This window comes from Copadichromis virginalis, linkage group LG16 (genome assembly GCF_057382275.1).
Source record: "Copadichromis virginalis isolate Kocher_CV1m ecotype Utaka linkage group LG16, C_Virginalis_male_GT1.1, whole genome shotgun sequence".
NCBI classification, from domain to species: Eukaryota; Metazoa; Chordata; class Actinopteri; order Cichliformes; family Cichlidae; genus Copadichromis; species Copadichromis virginalis.
In genome coordinates this window covers 1,843,007-1,863,727 of record NC_140633.1, presented here as the reverse complement: position 1 = coordinate 1,863,727, position 20,721 = coordinate 1,843,007, and the positions used below count along the sequence as shown (strand labels likewise).

The following is a 20,721-nucleotide window of genomic DNA, read 5'->3' as shown; positions in this document are numbered from 1 at the left end:
TAGCATTTCTCACCTTATTAGCAAGACGCAGAATATTGTTATGTTGGAAGTCCCCTTCTCCCCCATGCTGGATCAGAGACGCTTTGCATTTTAGCAAACTCGAAAAGATTAAATTCACCCTGCGTGGGTCTATGGCCAAATTTTTTAAGACCTGGCAACCCTTTTTTGACCATGTTCAGACTTTATTCTATTTTATTTTATCTTATGTTTAAGTAAGATGTTTAAGTTTAAGTATATGGACTCTATTGTGCCTGCGCCTTATGATGGCATTTACTTACCTACTTTATACATATTTCTTTTCTCTTACAGATTTGACTTATCTCTACAACTAAGCTGACCACTCATTATGTTTGTGGGTTTTTTTTGTTTTTTTTCTTGGTTTGTGTGTTTTGTTTTTTCCGTGTCTGTATGGGGGTGTGGGCTCTGAAACTCTCCACATCTCTCTTGTACACTCAGGAACTGTTATCTTGTACTCCAAGGTTTACTATTCGTATTATTAGATTGGACCCTTTCTTTTTTCTTTTTGTACACCCACTGGTACTCCTATAATTATGAGGTGGGAGTGTATGTTTCATATTGTTTTATGTTCTTCAAAAAGAAAACGGCATATTGTTCAATTTGTCTTTTGTAAAAATGGATGCAGAAACTTTAATAAAAATATCTGAGGAAAAAAAAAAAAGAAAAAAAAAAGAAAACAACAAAATTTGAATGAAGACAACGGAAGTTGAAAGAGAACAACAGAATTTGAAAGAAAACAACAGAATTAGAATGTAAAGAACGGAATTTGAGTGAAAATAACGGAAATAGAATGAAAACAACATAATTTGAATGAAAACAACAGAATTAGAATGAAAAGAACAAAATTTTAATAAAAAAAAACAGTACTAGAATGAAGAGAATAGAATTTGAATGAGAACAACAGAATTAGAATGACAAGAATGGAATTTGAATGAAAACACCGGAAGTTGAAAGAAAACAACAAAATTTGAATGAAAACAACGGAAGTTGAAACAGAACAACAAAATTTGAAAGAAAACAACAGAATTCGAATGACAAGAATAGAATTTGAATGAAAACAACAGAATTAGAGTGGAGACATGGCGGGGGAGGACGCTGGACAGACCCGGTGCACCTAAATGCGTAGTGAGGGTGTGCTGGGAACGTCTAGCAGAGGCCCCAGTCCGCGAGATCTTCAACGCACACCTCCGGCAGAGCTTCAACAGCATTCTGAGGGAGACTGGGGACATTGAGTCCGAATGGACCATGTTCAGCGTCTCCATTGCCGAAGCTGCTGCATTGAGCTGCGGCTGCAAGGTGGTTGGTGCCTGCCGTGGTGGTAATCCCCGAACCAAATGGTGGACACCAGAGGTGAAGGGAGCCACTAGGCTGAAGAAGGAGTCCTATCGGGCTTGGTTAGCCTGTGGGACTCCGGAGGCAGCCGACAGGTATCGACAGGCCAAGCAGAATGCGGCTCAGGAGGAGTTCAGACAGGCAATGGAAAAAGACTTTCGGACACGGTCGAATGCCTTCTCCAAGTCCACAAAACACATGTAGACTGGTTGGGCAAACTCCCATGCACCCTCAAGTATCCTTGAGAGGATAAAGAGCTGGTCCAGTGTTCCGCGACCAGGACGAAAACTGCATTGTTCCTCCTGTATCCGAGGTTCGACTAGCGGACGAACTCTCCTTTCCAGCACCCTGGCATCAGAGATGGGCAGTAACGCGTTACTTGTAACTTGTACGCGTTACTGAGTGAGTGTGTTTACACTCACTCTTTCAAATAGATGCAAGTAAAACACAGCAGAAAATAAATAAAGTCAAAGACTACCGGTCCTGTTGCTCTATTTTCACCTGTAAAGCAGGAGTGGGGTAGGCGGAGGTTTACCCTGGTGCAGGTGAGCCGCAGCGGTCAGTGGAAGAATCCGCGAGTTTCTCTGTGAGTTTCCCATTACGTCATTGCGCACTCGGTGCTTGTTGGAAGTTTAGGGTTTTTTTTCGCTGTAAAAATAAGTTTTTCTTCCCACGCACAACGGTAATGTTTTTGTCACTTTTTATGGAATCAAACTTAAAGTAAGGTCAGTACTACCACGCTTTAAACGCTGCACCGTCATACTCTCTCCTGCACTCGATATATTATCCATTGTTGATCTGCACACAGCTGTTGTCACAAACGTCACACTCACTTACGTCACTGTCATGAGACATTCTCGCAAAAAAAATCACGGTTTTAGTAACACAGTAACGCAGCGTTCCTACGGGAAAGTAACGGTAATCTAATTACCGTTTTTGCAATAGTAATCCCTTACTTTACTCGTTACTTGAAAAAAGTAATCGGATTACAGCCATCTCTGGCCGTGAATACTCAGAACAAGACCTCTGAGTGCAAATTGGATTACATCTTGGAGTAGCTCACTGCGGTCGTGAGTTCTCACAATCGCCTCTTTGAGCATAAGAATGACAACATCACGGAGCGTAAGTTTGATAACATCATGGAGAAGCTCACAGCTCTCCAACGGGAGATTGAGAGACCAGTGTCGGACTGTTAAAGAACAGCTTTGAAATGAATATGAGTTGTTCGCACTAAAGGAAAAACCATCACTTCATGCGGATACCCCTTCGGCGCCAGCTGTGGTCTCAAGGCTGGAGCTGAACAAAAACACCCTGATAACTGTGCATAGACTGTTCTTCCTATCCTACGCAAGGCCACCTGGGTTGGCTGGAAGACTGTTTACTTAGCCTAGCAGGGTGAAGGACACTGTCTCAGCTGAACTCTGGACACACACGCACACAGGCACATATACACATGCAGTTGTACACTCATCCCCCTCCAAATTCCTTCGACGCTTATTCCCTTCCGATGCTGACGGTGGATCAAGGAGACCAGCGCATAGGCTGCAGGCCCGGATGTACTATCTACACTGGCTGTCTCTCACCCTTTACCCATCCCTGTTGCTTGTCATGTGTTTCTTTGGTGTATTAAGAGTTTTTTCATGTGCTTTGTGCAGAGGTGTTTTTTCTGTTCTCAAACTGATCTCCCTATTGGAGCTCAGACTGGGGGGAGTTATTTTTTTTTCTCCTTATCTTTCCTCATGTGGTGATTTTTCCATGTTATACCTCTCTGACCTGTCTTCCCCATGTGATGTTTGTGTAATGTATGTATGGTCGGAAGGGTAAGATGGCGCTGGCACGGCAGCCAATTTCCCTCGGGATGAATAAAGTATGATCAATCAATCAATCAATCAATCAATCAATCAATCAATCAAACACAACAACAAATACACACATGTGACAAATGTACAATAACAGATCATTAAGTGTCACGGCGCCCTGCGCATTAGTATATTTGACTTAAGCTTAATAATCAGAATAATGCTCTGATCTCTTCAAATAAATGAAATCATACCTTTCTACTAAAACTGTTTCTGTTGGTCTCCACCTTTTCCTGAACCAGACCCTGCAGGATCCACCTGAGTGTCCCAGTCCTGGACCCTGTTTGTAACCAGGAGGATCCCAGGCCTGATTATTGCTGATGGATTATAAATATTCTTGTTTTATTCTCATTAAATAAATATGTGTATAAATATGTGGATTCATGTTTCAGTCCTGGACGTTGATGCTTGTTTGTTTGAAAGGACACAGATGGACCTTGTTTCCTTCTTTCCTTCCTTTTTGTGTCCTCTGTGCTTCATCTGCTGCTCTTCACTCTGTTACTTTGGACTGATTTCACTCACACTTTGTTTCCATGGTTTCTTTGCGTCACGCTGACGGCACTTGAACAACACGACATGTTTGATCTGAAAGAAGGAGCAGCATCCTCTCTCCAACCTGTTTCTCCATCTTCTACAACACCTGATTCATTCCAGTTTCTCTGCTTTCACTTTGATTCATGTCAACATGAAGCCTGAACGTCTGTGATGAACACACTATCAGCATCACTGATGCTCACTGTGGTGGTTACAGTGACATCATGCAGTTTGTGTTTTGACCTCCAGAGGGCGACAAATCAGCACAGACAGAGAGCTCCATTCAAACTTTGCTGCCATCAGTAATAATTCTTCAAATATAATCATCAGTGTTTGAGCAGTTATGATATCAGGGACAATCTAGACATGTGTGACAATACTGAACATGTCACATGACACACCTTAAACATCATGTGATCCACTCTCAGTCTGCACTTTCATTCATGACTTCAACAGGTTGAAATGAGCTTTGAACAAACATTCAGTGAAATAAATCTTTCATGGATTCATGTGAGCAGCAGATGAACTTTGTACCAACAACAGTCTGAATGAAGCTCAGGTGTTGATGCTGCTCACTGATTGGATGGTTGGTTTCAGCTCTGCTCTCAGTCTTTATTGCACAGGTGAAGGTAGAAAGTGTGACTGGATCTACAGACTGGAAACAGAGAAACATGCTGAACATTTGAAGCTTTGCAGCAGAAATGTTCATGTTACAAATACAGCAGAGCTGATCTGGGATCAGTGTGTTCACACCTGCAGCTACAACAAGGTTTCATGTCTCCACACGTCAGCATGTGAACTTTACTCTGACTCAGTCTGAGCAGTCAGACGGCATATTTTTTAAGTTAACACATCAGCACACACAGAGCTGAGCCCCTCCCACTGAAGCTCAGCACAGGTGAAGTCCCGCCTCCTTCCAGGAAACAGCTCACCTGTGTGTCAGTGTTTAGTGTCCAGGGCCCTGTTTCAGGAAGCCGGTTTAGTGGAAAAACTGAGTAAGTATACCCTGAGTTAACGAAAACTCTGGGTTTTCGGTTTCACAAAGAGAGTTCAGATGAAGCCTCAGTGAGTCACTATGACGACACACTCCGTGAAGCTAACCTGCCCCCTAGCAGGTTTACTACAACTAACCCTGACTGTCTCCGCCCCTTTGTCGGAAACCTGACAGTAGGAAGTGTCGGACATGGCGTGCCACTTCCTTGAAGAGCCAGTAGATCGTGAAGCCCAAATTCTCCGCAGAGCTCTCCGCCGGGAGAGAGTGATCAGAGCGCGTTTGGACATTTTATCATTTCCTGATGATTTTCTGTGCGAACGTTACCGTTTCTCAGCACAATCTATAATTTATTTGGATAACATCCTCAGGCCATATATTACGCATGTGACACATCGCGGACATGCTCTCAGTTCATTGCATATTATTTGTATTGCACTTCGGTTTCTTGCAAACGGGAGCTTTCTGTATAATATTGGTGACGCTGAGCACGTTTCCAAGGCTACCGTCTGTCGGGCAGTCAGGAATGTTACAGTTGCACTGAAACGTCTCCTGTACCCGTTTGTGGTGTTCCCCGGTCATAGACCCACAAGATTTATCAAAGAGAGATGCCACAAAATTGCAGGTATCAGGATGACCAAAACTTAATGTATGATGTGGTGATACTTGGACTACTACTTAAATTGCACATTTATTTTCAGGGTTCCCAGGCGTGATTGGCTGTACAGATGGCACTCACATTCCAATCATTGCTCCTTCAGTAAATGAAGGAGACTATGTGAACAGGAAGTCTTTCCACAGCATTAACGTACAGGTACATAGTTCCCTGTAGCATGTCAAACTAACAAATTATTTCATTATAGTAATGGATGCTAATTTGTGTTCTCTGCACTGTGAAGATCATATGTGATGCTGCCAACATTATCACAAATGTGGAAGCCAAGTGGCCAGGCTCTGTCCATGACTCACAAATATTCCGTGAATGTACACTGAGCACAAAATTTGGACATGGTGAGTTGAGAATACTTTAAAATATATAAAGACCAATTGCTTCAGGGACATTTGAACTGAAGTGTACCCTTCTGTCTTAGGAGAGTTCACTGGCTACTTGCTTGGTGATAGGGGGTATCCACGTTTACCCTATTTGCTTACCCCTTACCCTGACCCTGAACCGGGCCCACAGCAGCGATATAATCTGGCTAATTGCAGGACAAGAGCCAGAATTGAAATGACTATCGGAATGCTTAAGGCCCGGTTCCAGTGCCTGCAAAGACTCAGGGTCACCCCAGAAAGGGCATGTGACATTATTGTGGCATGTGTGATTCTTCACAACATTGCCACAATTAGAGGAGAACACTGTCCTTCTGAACCAAACATCAGCAGTGATCCAAACCATGAACATCCTGACCCTCCCACGGACATACAAGATGGAAGCGCAGTCAGAGACACCATATGTCACAATCATTTCTTTTGACCCATCACCTCAACATGTTGAAAGAAGAATAAACAGATTTTTTGTTCAACTGGCTTTATTGGTCGCCTGTGTTTCCTGTACACAAAGTATTAAAAGATGTAAACCTCATAAAGTGTCTCTGTTGCTTCCTCCTCCTTAACAGCTGTCAATGTTTCTTCATTATTTTCCTGTAGTAAAGAAATAGACAACATTGCTGTTCTACTGTAAACTCATATAATCTGTGGAGTATTACTCACAACTGCATGTTGGTCTGGCTCAACAGGAGGCTGCACCAGATGCAGTACACCATCACCATCAACTGATAGAATATGAGGTTTATACAGGTCACTTATAACTTACAAGGGACCAAATGGCAATTAACAAACATACCAAGCACCTTACACTTCATTGTCATTATGCTCTCAAAGACAACCAAGGCTGAGGGAAGGCAAGATCAGTCGGAAAATAACTTCACTACAAAATAATCCATTATGGTAAAGAGTTTATCAAATGAATGAGCAGCACTGCAAAGGTGACTGTGAAGAAAGGATGTATGCACATCATGTATTATTTTGAATTTACCCCTTATGTAGGCACTTGTGTCTTGCGGGGTTATTGCCTCAGAGGATGTCCCCGCAGAGATGCCTTCGGCCACAGGGTGCCCACTGTTTTGGCTGAGGGCCAACTGCTCAGCCTCTGTGAGTGGTGGTGGTGGAGGACCCCCACCTGTTTTTCGGGCCTCCGCTTTTTTTCTGTTGGCTATAACGGGCCACATTTGAGCATACAGAGTAAGCAAATATGTACTTGTAATGTGCTCAGATAATTTCAATAAGTGCTTACAGAAAGAAAATTAATGTAGCCTCTAACTGCAATTGATTTACATGGGACAAACAGACCAAGCACTATGGCTCATAATACAATTACACCTTACCTGTTTGGACTATATTTTTATATTTCATTTTTACTTGCTTCCAGGCACGTTTGGGGCCTGTTGGGTTGCACCTGCGCTCACATCACATCACAAAATAAAATGTATAAAATAACAAATAAAATAACATATGATAAAATAACGTGTTAAATGGGTGGAAATCCCTCGATCAATGTTTATATTAACACTCACGCATTGACTCTGTCGGCTATGTTTTGCCATGCATGCTTTTGCAGCTGTGGCTGTGTTACTTTTTTCCGCGGAATTTGCATGTTATCGGCATATGCTGCCATCAGAATTTCGGCCTCAAGCGCTGTAAGATACATTGACCGCGCCTTCTTTCCCTCCGTCTCCATGGTGACTCGCTTAATCTGTGCTCCGCTTATCAGGGCTTTATGTATCCTCGTCCGCGCGCTTCACTTGGGGTTAAAGCAACTCCGCGTTGACTGAACTAATTGTTATCAGCCTTTCTGAAACGGAATATTCCGAGTTGGACAGTTCGGGGTTACTCAACCGTGAGTGTCGTTTTTCACTCTGAGTTTTCCAAACCGGCTTCCTGAAACAGGGCCCAGGGGCCCGTTCTTCGTACGTCGCTTACTACATCCAAGATCAAATGACACATCCAAGATCAAATCATCGCGCTAACCGTGAGCTCGCTAATCCGGTTCCCCGAACACACCTGCTGTTGACGATTACTACAGCTGGACGCAGGAATGTGACATCACTGGGTGTCGTAAAAGGGGCTACGCATCGATAGTAGAAACATTGATCGGCAACCCGCTGATTGGTCGGCGAAAATGTCGAAGGGGCGTGCTCGGTATTTTCCGGCAGCAGAGCAAGAACTCATGAGTGAGGGATTTCAGGAGTTTCAGAGTTTAATTAAAACGCAAGAGAACACTGCAAAGGCTGCAAAAGCAAGGAGAGAGGGCTGGCAGAAAGTTGCTGACAAATCAAACTCGTAGGTAATTTAATAATAATAATAATAATGGATTGGATTTATATAGCGCTTTCCAAGGCACCCAAAGCGCTTTACGATACCACTATTCATTCACTCCCACATTCACACACTGGTGGAGGCAGCTACGGTTGTAGCCAGGCTGCCATATCGCGCCATCGGCCCCTCTGGCCAACACCAGTAGGCGGTAGGGTAGATCTATCATATGACACTATATTGTCCAATATCATATGGCATTATATTATATTATAATATGTTATATTATATCCCCTTTCACATTAGAGCCACAACAGGACCCACAAGAAAATGGGAACAAGTAAAAGTGGAATACAGGAGTATTCTACAGAATGGTAATATTTATCTCTTAGATTGCTTTGCGTCTCTTGGCAAGGTAATACTGGCCTGTAATACTCTGTTAGTTTGTTCATAACAGCAACCAAGAAAAGGGCAGAGGAAAAAAAGACAGGTGGTGGTCCTGCACCCCCTCGTCAACAAGTTGGTTAAGTAAATAATACCCTCACGGGAATATCGATATCTCTCTATGAGCACACTGTCGCGCTGAGCTAAAGGATCCTGTCTGTCCCGCAATATACGCTGAATTCTGAGGACTCTCCTTATCAATCTTGCACCTTCCGCAATGGGTTGGTCGCGTATACGGACAGGACATGGCTGCGACAGGCTTCCCAAATCCACCTTCACTTTTATAGCCGTGGTCTCTCATCTTGATTACACGAAGTAATTTACAATTACTACTCTGAAATATGAATTACATCTGTAATAATCACATACATGTAATAGAATGTTAATAGTTCATTTCCCTTTTTTAGGAAATGACCTGTATGTATCTGTGTGACATCAATAAAAGGATCAAGTGCTGCATTACCTTTAGTTACATTGATAATATTTATTTATGGTGAAACAGTGGAAAAATATCGCTGTTGCTTTCGTATAAATGAAGCGGACATACCTGCGTGGCCGCGATCTAATCCTGTTTACATAAAGTAAACCTGCTCCCGAGCAGGTTTACGCTTACGGCTCTGTTGCTATGACAGCAAGTCCCGGATGAGCTTCGGGGAACCGACTGATCCAGGATCACGCGAAATCGTCAACAATCTAATCCGGCTAACCTACTTAGCGAGGTACGAAGAACGGGCCCCAGGTGTGGAGTGGAGCTTGTTGTTGGTGTGTGAAGAAACTGTAAGTTTGCTTTGTTTCCTCCTTTAACAGTTTTTCTTTAAGAACTTTACTTTTTGTTCAGCTCATGTTTGATTTCTTTACACAACAAACTGTGTGTGTTTGTTTTTCCGGTCTCTCCATTAAAGTCAGTGTGTAATGTTTCCTGGCTAACATCAGCTGTGTGCAGCTTAGTTCCGGCACAAATCTGCCGCTCCATAGTTCACGGTAACGGACTCACAGCTGGACCAACGAGGCGAGTGTGTCCGCCACTCTGAGCTACGTTCTTGTTTGTGTTCTTATAGTTTGTACTTTTTGAGTTCACAGAGTCCACAGAGGACCTTTACCGATTAATATTTACACACGAGACACCTGCAGTGCTCTGATGCTAAGCTAGCCACACAGCATAATAACGCTAAGCTAAGCAGACAGCATGCTAACGCTCAGAGCTCTTAAAGACACAAGTTAAAAATGCAATTGAGCCCTGTGTGAATGAGAGCTGCAGCACAGAGGTAGTGGATGGTCAGATGGTTACAGAGAGCTCTCTGTCTGCTGCTATAGAGCAGCAGCCTTTGTAAATGATGATTTATTCCAGATGTAACTTAGACATGACATGTAAAAAGACTGTTGGCGCCTCATACAGGAAGTGATGCTTCACTTTCAGCTGTTTGTGGATTTTCTTCAGGAAATTTAGTTACAGCTGTGAAATGAGGCTGACTGTGAGGAGGAAGTGTAATATGAAACAGGAAGCCTGTAAAAGCTGAAGTCACACTGTCAACATGTCAGCACACAAGCTCACACGTGACTGCTTCATCAACATGGAGCTCATGGAGTGTTTATTAAAGGATCATTGTGTGAAAGAGGCTCTAACACAGCTGACTGCAGCCTTTAGCTGTGAGCACACAGTGTCTCACATTTACATTCACTTTACTGTCAAATACTCTCAATAACTTTAAACAGCTGCTGTTATCAAGTGAAAATAGCAAAGATTTCAGGGATGCGCTCCAGTGCTTCTACATCCTAGTAACACCTCAGAGAGTCACAACTCATCAAAGCTTCTCATTATCGTTAGGACAGATTTAGGTCAGTATCATTTCACATTTCATCATCCATCAAATGTTGACACATAGTGGGTTTGTCATTCTCTCAGCTGACACTGAGATGAAGCAGGAAAGAAGCAGCTGATATTTGGACAGCACACATGATGGAAAGGAGGATTTCAGTTGATGTGCACATGAATGATTTGTGTTTCCTCTGCAGGTGAAGGTAGAAAGTGTGTGTGAGCTGATGTGAATTGAGCAGCATGGATCAGTGTGAGGACAGAGAGGAGGGAGTCCCTCCCTCTAAAACCACTCTGTGTGGGGAACATGAGAGCCAGACCAAAGCTCAGAGGTGAGATGACCAACTCTAACTGTCCATGACCCTTCTCCACGTCACAGCTCAGCACTCACATCACTGCTCCATCATTATTCACAGGAACCAGCCTGGACCTCCACCCAGCTCTGTGTCCTTACAGAGTGACAAGTTAAAGGGCGGTGGTCCTCCTGCAGAGAGGTAATATGTGTCTAAATGTTGTTGTGACTCAGTGTTTGTGAATAAATCCTCCATCGTGTTTAATGTCAGCTCACCTCCTTTTCACACACATTTCTATGGTCATATGTGAAGCAATGGGTGTTGGAGTGTTTCCACAAACACAGCAGTCAGAGTGTATAGGGTGGATGTTGTGGGAGGTGTTTGTGTAGTGAAGAGGCTGAGTGTCTGCAGGACTCCAGCTGCTCCAGCAGGTGTCTCCTTTGTGCTTTGCTTCAAACACAGTGTAGGGAGGAACTTTCACTCAGATGTTTCAGGTGTTGCTGGATGGACAAGGATGAATAGTTTAATGAGCAGTGTTGGGTAAGTTACTTTAAAATAGTAACTTAGTTACATTACTAGTTACTTCTCTCAAAAGTAACTCAGTTACTTCAAGTTACTCGTTACTTTCAAAGTAACTAGTTACTAGGGAAAGTAACTTTGGTTTTACTCAGAATTCTCTTGTTAATGTGTTGCTTCCATAACTTTGCCAGTCTTCTAGCTTGCTTACTTGCCACAGTGCACTGTGCCACCTACCAATAGAAAGGAAAAGATAATGTGCATATTTCCACGAGAGAAATCCCACGCCTGGACCGTCATTGACTGCTGCCATGATTCTAGCCTGCGTCACAGCGTCATGTGCGCCTTTTACATCCAACACAAAAACTGCAGTCGTGGTGCTTTCGATTGTACTCAGAACTCGGAAATTCTGCCTTCTGAATAGGAAGATGTAGGCAACACCAGACTGCAGATGAGCTGCATACATGGCTGGACTGGGACAGAAAATTGGCCCAGACATTTTGACTAGAGACTGGCCCACCAATATAGGAAAAATCATAAAGCCTTTGAATGAAAACAAACGCTGTTGTGACAGTGATGTACACTGTTTTGATGGTATATATGCATTAATCTATCAATCGTTTGTTGTAAGATTCAGATAATTATTTTTTAAAAGCGAGACATTTTAAATGAGAATAAGATAGAAAAGTATTTCTTTGAGCCCACCTCTCCCTGTTAATGCCCTACCTGGCCCCCCTGGCAAAACTTTGCTAGATCCGCACCTGCACAGTTACCAGCTGTCAGCTACCTAAAAAAGGATCCTGGTGTTATTTGTCTCTCAGAAACAGTTCATAACTTCTCTTCAACTCATTCATGTGACCTAAAAGGTAAACCTGTTTCTCCATCACCTGTTCAGCTCTGATGATCCAGTAAGGACATCTCCTGGTTTCATCTTCATGTTTCCCTCTCACCAGATATACAAACCGATATCATGACCAGCAGCTTTTTTGCAGCTGTGGCTCCAGCAAACATCAGCTGATACTAGAAATTAATATTAAATAAATTCTAACAACAGCTGATCAAGCTTAAACGTGCTGCTGTTGTTTAGCGCGACATCCGCTGGTTTCCTCTTTCGGCGCAAAGTGGGCGATAAACAAACAAGAGAGACGATCAGCTGATCATTGATCAGTTTTCATGATTGAAGTAGAAACGGGAGAGGGAGGGGGGAGAATGAGAGAAGAAGAGGCAGCTGTGCAGCAAAGACACAGAATAACTCCAGCTTTGTGTCTTTTTCATTGTAGCTGAATTACGGGACAAACTCTGTTCCTTTTCACCTCAATAAGAAACGCGTAATATTTTCTCTGAATACCAGACGGGACGGTTGGCAACTCTAATAACTTATGAACAAAATAAAGTTCAACATCATTAACTTCATAGCACCCACCCAGCTATATAGAAACTCCGTCATGCTAGCTAGCACGCAGTACGGAAAAAGTCAGCATAACGAAAATAAACTCCACCTAAACTTGGTTTATATCTGACCCAGAGAGACTGCAGGTCATAACTTCTTACCTGAAGTTCAGTTCACACTTGGACCGGCGGCCGCCTCGGGTCTCTTTTCCTTCTGCGTCCCCTTTCTCCAGCCTGAGAACGTGTTGCTTTCTCTCATCCACCTGCTGGCCTCCACCACTTGCTAATGTTACTGAATCTGTGGAAGCTCCGCGATAGCCACCACACGAAGTAACGAGTAACGACCCTATCTAAATCCCAGTAACGAGTAACGCGTCCCTGATTTTGGCATAATAACTAGTTACCGTGCTCGTTACCACAATAATAACGTAGTTACTGTAACGCGTTACTTAATAACGCGTTAGTCCCAACACTGTTAATGAGTGTGAGACATTTCCACCTGATATTTATTAGTTATTAGGATTTGTGTGAAACTGGTGTGTTTGTGTTTTAGAGCGAGTGATCAGCTCCAGTCTGTGAGTGCAGCCCTCAGTGGCCAAAGTTTAAGCTCAGCTGTGTGTTTGTCTGCTCTGACAGAGGCGAACTAGCTCATTAGATTCAACAGGAGCCTGAGAATATCTCCAAGAACCAGAGTTAACCCGTCATCAGATAATTATATTGTAACTGTTATTATAATGAATTCCTTGGTACCAGATTCCTGATTTAGAAACCTCATGTTAAACAGGCTCAAGAATAACTCTTGATAGGGCTAATTGAGGGCCATCTAAAATCAGGAAACTGAAACCTTGGCTGATTGTGACCCACACCCGTTTTCACACCTTGGCTCATGTGATTAGGTAGAGGATCATTAGGGGGCCTATTGTCCCTCTCAGTGGGATACTCCCACTGGGTTTAAATCTGGGACTTTCCACCATCTTGAACTGAAGAAGCTTCTTGGATGAGAGGTGAAACATCTTCAAGCAACTTAAAGTCCAGATGGTTTTCTTTTCAAGCTCCTTAGACTACAATGACCTGGATGACTGAGAACCTTCATTTTTTTTCTGGAGTCTTCTGCTTTTATTTTCTTTATTTAAATTCATATTACATTTTTATTCACTCAGCTGATTTTAAACAGTTTTCTAAAGTCTGTAAGCTCTCTTTGTATTCTGTTGACACGTTGATCAGTTCAATCAGTTTTTATTTCATTTACATTTTAACAGCAGTGTTAGAGTTAAAGTTACATGTTACACTTAGTTCTGCACAATTCTCTTTTAATGATCCTTTGGTGTTTTGGGGTCAGTTCTTATTGTATCAGGTCTCATGAGAACCTTCACAGACATCAGGTCTCATTATTGATTCTTTATCATGCAGTTTGTGATGTTATTCCCATCACAGAAGAATCCATCCAGAAAAAAAATCAATCCTAAGTAAATCTTAAATAATCAAACATGTAATCTGCTGTGAAATATATTAAATTAGTAAAAAGTAGATGTGATGAGACTGACTGTTCACATGATATCATGTTTAACAGATCAAAGATGGAGAAGCCCTCACCTGTGCAGCTCCTGGAAATGTTGAAGAAATTGGGAGAAGAGGACCTGAAGCTTTTCCACTTTTACCTGCAGTATGAACCTGGAGCTGACTTCCCTAAAATCTATAAGTGCCAGCTGGAGAATGCAGACAGACTGAAAACAGTAGAAGTGATGGTGCAGGTGCATTCAGACAATGTGATGGAGGTGGCGAGGTCAATTTTAGGGAGGCTGACAGAAGGTCAGTAAGAGAAAAAAAACATCAAACACTGCTGACACAATCAGAATCAGAAAGGGTTTTATTGCCAAATGTTGAGCAGGTTTACAACATTAGGAAATTGCTGCGGTACTTAGTGCAAAACATACTGTCAGACAACGCTTAAATAAACATAAAAATATAAAGTGCTAAGCAGATTGATGTATACATGTGCGCAGGTGATGGTCAGTGCAAAAATGGAACGGATGCAGAGAATACAGTATAGGGTCATGTGTTAGTGGTGCGAATAGTCATACGGTTATTGTTCATGAGTCCAACAGCTAGGGATGGGTATCGAAAACCGGTTCTTGTTGAGAACCGGTTCCCACTGTTTCAATTCCTTGGAATCGTTTGCCACTTTTAAAAACGATTCCCTTATCGATTCCAGTCGCCCCGAATGACGTCATCACGTTGAGTAGCGTCTTTTACCCAGTAGGAAACACGGCGCCTGAGCGGCACAAACGCTCAAAAGTTTGGTTACACTTTATGAGAAAGGATGACAACAGGGCAACGTGCAATACTTGCAAAGTAGAGATTTCATCAGAGGGAGGAAACACTACGAACATGCAAAAGCATTTGCTCAAAAAACACGCGATTGCTTTCAACGAATGTCGTGTTTTTGATCCGCTCCGGACTAGCGAAGCTCAACCCAGCAGCAGCGGTAGCGTTTCCACGTCCTCTCCCGTTAATACTGCAGGTAACTAATCAATTAGCATTGCATATTATGTTAGCGCGATTTACCTTATTACAAAACCTGCTATTACTGTGCGTTGCATTTAGTGACCATGATGAGAGAGACAGAGTCTGGCTCAGATGCTGGCAGTTCTCGCTGCAGTCTACCTGTAGCGTCTCCTTTCAGGCAGGATAGACGAACGTCACCGAGCAGTGACTAAGTTTGTGGTCAAAGGCTTGCACCCATTTGCCACAGCAGATGCCCCCGATTTCACTTTGGTAAGTGAATGTGTTTAATTGTAGGCAGGACATTACTGGATATTCTTGTGTAATTGCTACAGAATAATTTATGTTAAACTTTGTTATTGCTACAGGAGAATATTTATTTTATTATTTTACATATACATTTTTTTTCCTGGGGACCCTGTGACACCCCATTGAAGAGCCATAGGCTGGATCTCTTAAGATCTCACTGTTGGGTTTGTAAGGCCATGTTACTCCTAAATTTCTATCTTGTTCAAAGAGAAGATATAAAACACAGTTCTAAGCTAATCGACTTTAGTGTTCTCCTTTTTAAAAAAAAAAGAATCGATAAGAGAATCGATAAGGAATCGAATCGTTAAACAGAATCGAAAATGGAATCGGAAATCGGAATCGGAATCGTTAAAATCTTATCAATTATCATTTAAGGCATGTTTAAATAATTTCTTGTTTCTCAAAGAATTCACACATTTCACTCAACTTACATATTTCAACTTTGAAGTTAAAGTTTTCTTATTTCATCTCTCTCTCTCTCTCTCTCTCTCCACACACACACACACACATATATATATATATATATATATATATATATATATATATATATATATGTGTGTGTGTGTGTGTGTGTGTGTGTGTGTAGAGAGAGAGAGAGAGATGAAATAAGAAAACTTTAACTTCAAAGTTGAAATATGTAAGTTGAGTGAAATGGCTAAAGTGTGGAGCACGGCTACAAAATTGCTACACAAGACAGCAGCATTAGTGACAAATAGCTTAAAGCATTTGTCAAGGGGTGGAATGATGAGTATCCTCCCCAAACACTTCTATACTCAAAATTTTGAAGCTTCAGCACAAGAGTTTATCAGAACATGCATGATTTGCCAGAAACATATTGCACAGGGAAACCTCAGGCCTAAAAGAGGCTTTTCCCCAACACCACCGCACCCATTTCACACAATCCACATGGATTTTATTGAACTGAACGGATGTCAAACATCAAAATACGCTCTAGTAATTGTGGATGTGTTCTCAAAATGGCCAGAAATCTATCCAGTAAAAAGAGCAGATGTAATCTCAGTAGCAAAATGTTTATGCAACCATTTTATTCCTACTTACGGCATTCCTACTCTGATAAAATCAGACAAAGGCCTGAGTGTTTGGGCCTGGTGAAGATGTGGATGCGACTAACCCAGGGTTCGCAAAAGCTCACACCCTTTGAAATCGTTCATGGGAGGCAATTTCCGCTGCCTCTCACTAGTGAGCCTATTAATAAGTCTATAAGAGAAACCACCCTAGCAGAGTGGATGACTAAACTATTTGAGAATAAAGAAATTGTGCTAAACAATAAACTGCCGGATGATACCTCTCCAGTTTCTTGCAGGTTGCAACCAGGTGATTGGATCCTGATCAAAGTACTCCAGAGAAAGAATTGGAATTCACCAAGGTGGGAAGGCCCATATCAGGTCTTACTCAGCACACCGACTGCCTGCAAAATAGCAGAAAGACCATCTTGGATCCACCAAAGCCACTGCAAAAAAGTGAGTGACAACACAAGCATAGACGCCGGTTCCCCCGACTCCTAGGTGTTCTCCTGGTGGAGGAAAGGGCTGTTTGGGTATATCCTGCCCTTTTGTCTTCTCGCCAGTGGTCTACTCACCTGGAGCCCGGGTGTGCCTGGTCATAATGAAGAACCTTGTCCTCATAATGACTGGCATTGCGCTCCTAGTGAGCCTACTGATACTCACCTGGAGAGACAAGGACCCACAGCACCACCTGCAGAAGAAATGGTCGTATGACAACTTATACCTAAAGGATATGGATAAAGAGCATAACCACCCCTGGCTGAACAATGCCTGGTACCGGTACGTCTACAACCGAGTACATACAGAAGACAACCACACTGGCTGCTACGTCTGTTCACACCTCCCAACAACAGCAATGCAAGCCACCCTGTATGGAAAATCACCCAGCCTTTCCGAAGCCCTATGTACATTCTACAAAGCCACCAGCGGAACATTTTCCCCCGAAGACATCTTCGCCTTCAAGCTTGAGTTAAAAAGACAAGTCACAAAAATTGACCTGCGACGGTGTAAAGGAACACTGATCAACTTTAAACCTAATGAGGTAGTTTCTTGTGCGCCAGAGGTCTCAGACTGGAACTACAGCTGTGATGACCAATACTGGGTACACCTGAATGCGACCAATGACAAGGGAAAATCTTTCAACGTCAGGAGGGAACCAGGAATACAACATCCAATGTGTTTCACCTTCGCATACGGCAACAGAAAGCTGGGGATGAACCAGAACTGCTCCCAGACTTTCCGGATGCCGCAGGACAGAAAGGCACGGATAAGCTTCCTGAATGGCACATATTGGGTGCAGGGTACAGCTTGGGCATGTGGCTCAAAGACATACTTCACCATCCCACCCAACAGCACCGGACTCTGCGCCCCAATTTTAGTGTCAGACCACACGTTCAGAATATTCCATCAGTTCAGTTCAGTTCAGTTCATTTTTATTTCAAACATTTCAAACATGTGCCTTCACAATCATTACAAAATATCATTCCATTATTTGTTTGAAAAGGAGTAGGCTGAAGTATTTACTTATTTGTCCCTACCCCCTCAAGTTTTACCTCTCATTCATTTAATTTTTTTTTTTGTCTTAAATTAAACAAACAACATATGAAACATATAAACATATGAAGTAAAACAAAACATAACATACATAAATCAAAAACAAGAAATTAGCAAGCCCCACCACAGTATAGTTTCTTTCATATGAAAAATACAGAATGTGTATATTTGCAGATACACAAGTTATGGAAAAACAACAAACCAAAACAAAACAAAAAAAAACAAAAAAGAACCGCAACACCATTACCAGCAACATTACCATCCTGGGTTAACCCCGTTTTCTTCATTCTTATACTTATTTAAAATTAGGTTTTTATATTTTACTTTAAACTGTTTTATGTTTTGACTGTCTTTTATTTCTTCTGTTAGACTGTTCCATAATTTAACTCCTGCAATTGAGATTGACATAGTTCTTAAAGTTGTTCTAGCACTTTGTATTTTTAAATTCCATTTCCCTCTTAAGTTATACCCACCTTCTCTTTCTATGAACAATTTACAGATTTCTTTGGGAAGCAATTTATTTCTGACTTTATACATTATTTGCGCTGTTTTAAGCTTCACCAAGTCTTGGAATTTAATAGCTTGCATTTTGACAAAGAGTGCATTTGTATGGTCCCTGTACCCTACATTATTTATTAATCTAATGGCCCTTTTCTGTATTATAGTTATTGTTTGTGTGTTACTTTTGTATGTGTTTCCCCAGACCTCTACACAGTAGCTCATATATGGCAGTAGTAAAGCACAGTATAAAATGTGCAGTGCTTTCTGATCCAACATATGCTTTGCTTTTCCCAGGACGGCAATGCCCCGTGCCAATTTCCCCCGAACATAAGTTGGTCCATCAGGACCAACCAAGACGCAAGAGGAGCACCGATGACGTGCAACCTCATGATCCAATCTGGGGCAGTGATGTGCCAGCGGAGTTCAAGTTGTGGACCACCGGACAGAAAGTCCTGCACTCACTTTTCCCATGGATCGGGAATGGAAAAAACATGCTAAGGATCGAGACTCTTGACTACAGATTTGGACTTTTCCTGAACAGCTCAACATGGATAAAACAAGGCTCAGAATGAGGAAATCGACGCGATCAGAATAGTGGTCATGCAACACAGAGTCGCCCTGGACATGATTCTCGCTGAGAGAGGGGGCCTCTGTGTCTTATTCAACACCACTTGCTGCACCTAGATTCCAGATAACGTGCATTCCTTGACCATGACCACCGCCCTGGAGAAGTTACGACAACTGAGTAATGCACAGCAACAAGACTATGTCATGAACACAGAGGACTGGCTGACCTGGCTACTGAGCGGCGGCTGGACGACCCTCGTGATCAAAGGACTTGTCTTGATAGGAGTTCTTCTTTTATTGCTTTGCATGTTCTCTACATGCATTCTACCCTGTATCAGATCAATGATTGGCAAGATGGTACAGGCCACAGTAATCACCTATGTTGGACTGCCACAAGAAGATGAACCGGACGAAGAAGATTTAGTATAGGAACACACACACTCACACATACTGAATGATGCTACAATTGAAAATGTTATAAGCAAGTGATTGTTAGCTGATAATAAAGTATGATTGAAGTGGTGAAATACGGTAACAACAGGGAGGAATGTTAGGGAGTTTTTATTGTTTTATTTGCTTATGCTTCAAAAGTTATGTTATACATATTTCACCAGACACAGTTTTCTGTAGAAACAGGAAGCTGACCCTGTGACACTGACAAGAGACCAGCACAGAAATACATATCCGCAGAGGTTGACTTGCATTATATTATTCTTAGAAATTGACCTGCAACACACATACTCTGTGACACACACACACACACACACACACACACACACACACACACACACACACACACACACACACACACAGCTTGCATGCAGGCAGACAGACATCAGGACCTGCGTGACAGGAAATGTGATTATATTTGCATATTGACGATGTAACCTATAAAAATAAACGAATACTGCAGTTCGGTGTGATTTGCTCTGAGCTTTTCACCCGTGCAGCACGTTAACCTACACAAGTGTCTCATTGTTGTTTATTCACCTGACTGTTTGTTAACTGTAAATCTCTGACACAGAGTCATCTAGTTACCCACTCTGGAATTAAGGCATACAGCTGTGACATCTGTGGAAAAACTTTCAGCCGGAGAGGGAGCCGAAATACACACCTACGCATTCACACCAGACATGATGTGTACTGCTGTGAACAGTGTGGCAAAGAGTTTACAACAGACGCACAGTTACAACGACACGTTTACCCACACTGAGGAGAGACCTTATCAATGTGACCTGTGTGAGAAGACTTTTAAATCTCCACATCACCTGAGACAACACCAACAGATCCACACCAGAAAGAGACTCTACAAGTGCAGCTACTGTGAGGTATGTATTTATATTGTTATCTTGTCATTTTAGCCTGACTGTTTGGAACAACTCTGCTCATTAAACTGTGTTAGCATGTTAGCAATTCTACTGCATGGAAAAGCAGCTCTGAGTGATTATTCAGATTTTCCTTTCAGTTATGATTTTAGTATTACTGTAGTATTATGGTGGTAGTATTGTAGTTATTGCAGCCCAGTAAACTGAGTGTGTTAACTGAAACAGTCAAATGTAGTTGGACGTCTGCAGAGAAGCTCTTTATTTCAGGCGACGGTCAGGATACAAATGTTGAAGGACTGACTTACACTGTCTTTGTGTCTTTGTTTAGAAGCAGAGCGACACAGATGGATCCAGTTCTCAACCCTGTCATCACTGTGGTGGTGGGAAAGACTTTCATTGTGACCTCTGTGGAAAAACTTTCAGTCAGCAAAAGACCC

The 20,721-nt window shown here is 42.3% G+C and overlaps 1 protein-coding gene and 1 long non-coding RNA gene across 2 annotated transcripts; both read left to right on the top strand.

Moving 5' to 3' along the window:
• The first annotated feature begins 9,092 nt into the window (after positions 1–9,092).
• LOC146690045 (uncharacterized) lies at positions 9,093–10,823 on the top strand. Its single transcript, XR_014915823.1, has 3 exons — positions 9,093–9,267; positions 10,504–10,635; positions 10,720–10,823. It is a non-coding gene; the product is annotated as an uncharacterized LOC146690045 (long non-coding RNA).
• Positions 10,824–16,938: 6,115 nt separating this feature from the next.
• On the top strand, positions 16,939–19,902 carry LOC146690044 (uncharacterized). The gene is made up of 2 exons (XM_085434934.1): positions 16,939–17,757; positions 18,737–19,902. Exons 1-2 carry the CDS (start codon positions 16,939–16,941, stop codon positions 18,962–18,964), a joined length of 1,047 nt encoding a protein of 348 aa, XP_085291060.1. The 3' UTR covers positions 18,965–19,902.
• Positions 19,903–20,721: the final 819 nt, after the last annotated feature.

Bases quoted from the DNA above. Each gene is read 5' to 3' on its own strand.
- LOC146690044 (XM_085434934.1), top strand. From the start codon at position 16,939: ATGAAGAACCTTGTCCTCATAATGACTGGCATTGCGCTCCTAGTGAGC. The intron at 17,758-18,736 runs GTTCAGTTCATT...TTGGTCCATCAG, and splicing joins TATTCCATCAGTTCAGTTCA to GACCAACCAAGACGCAAGAG.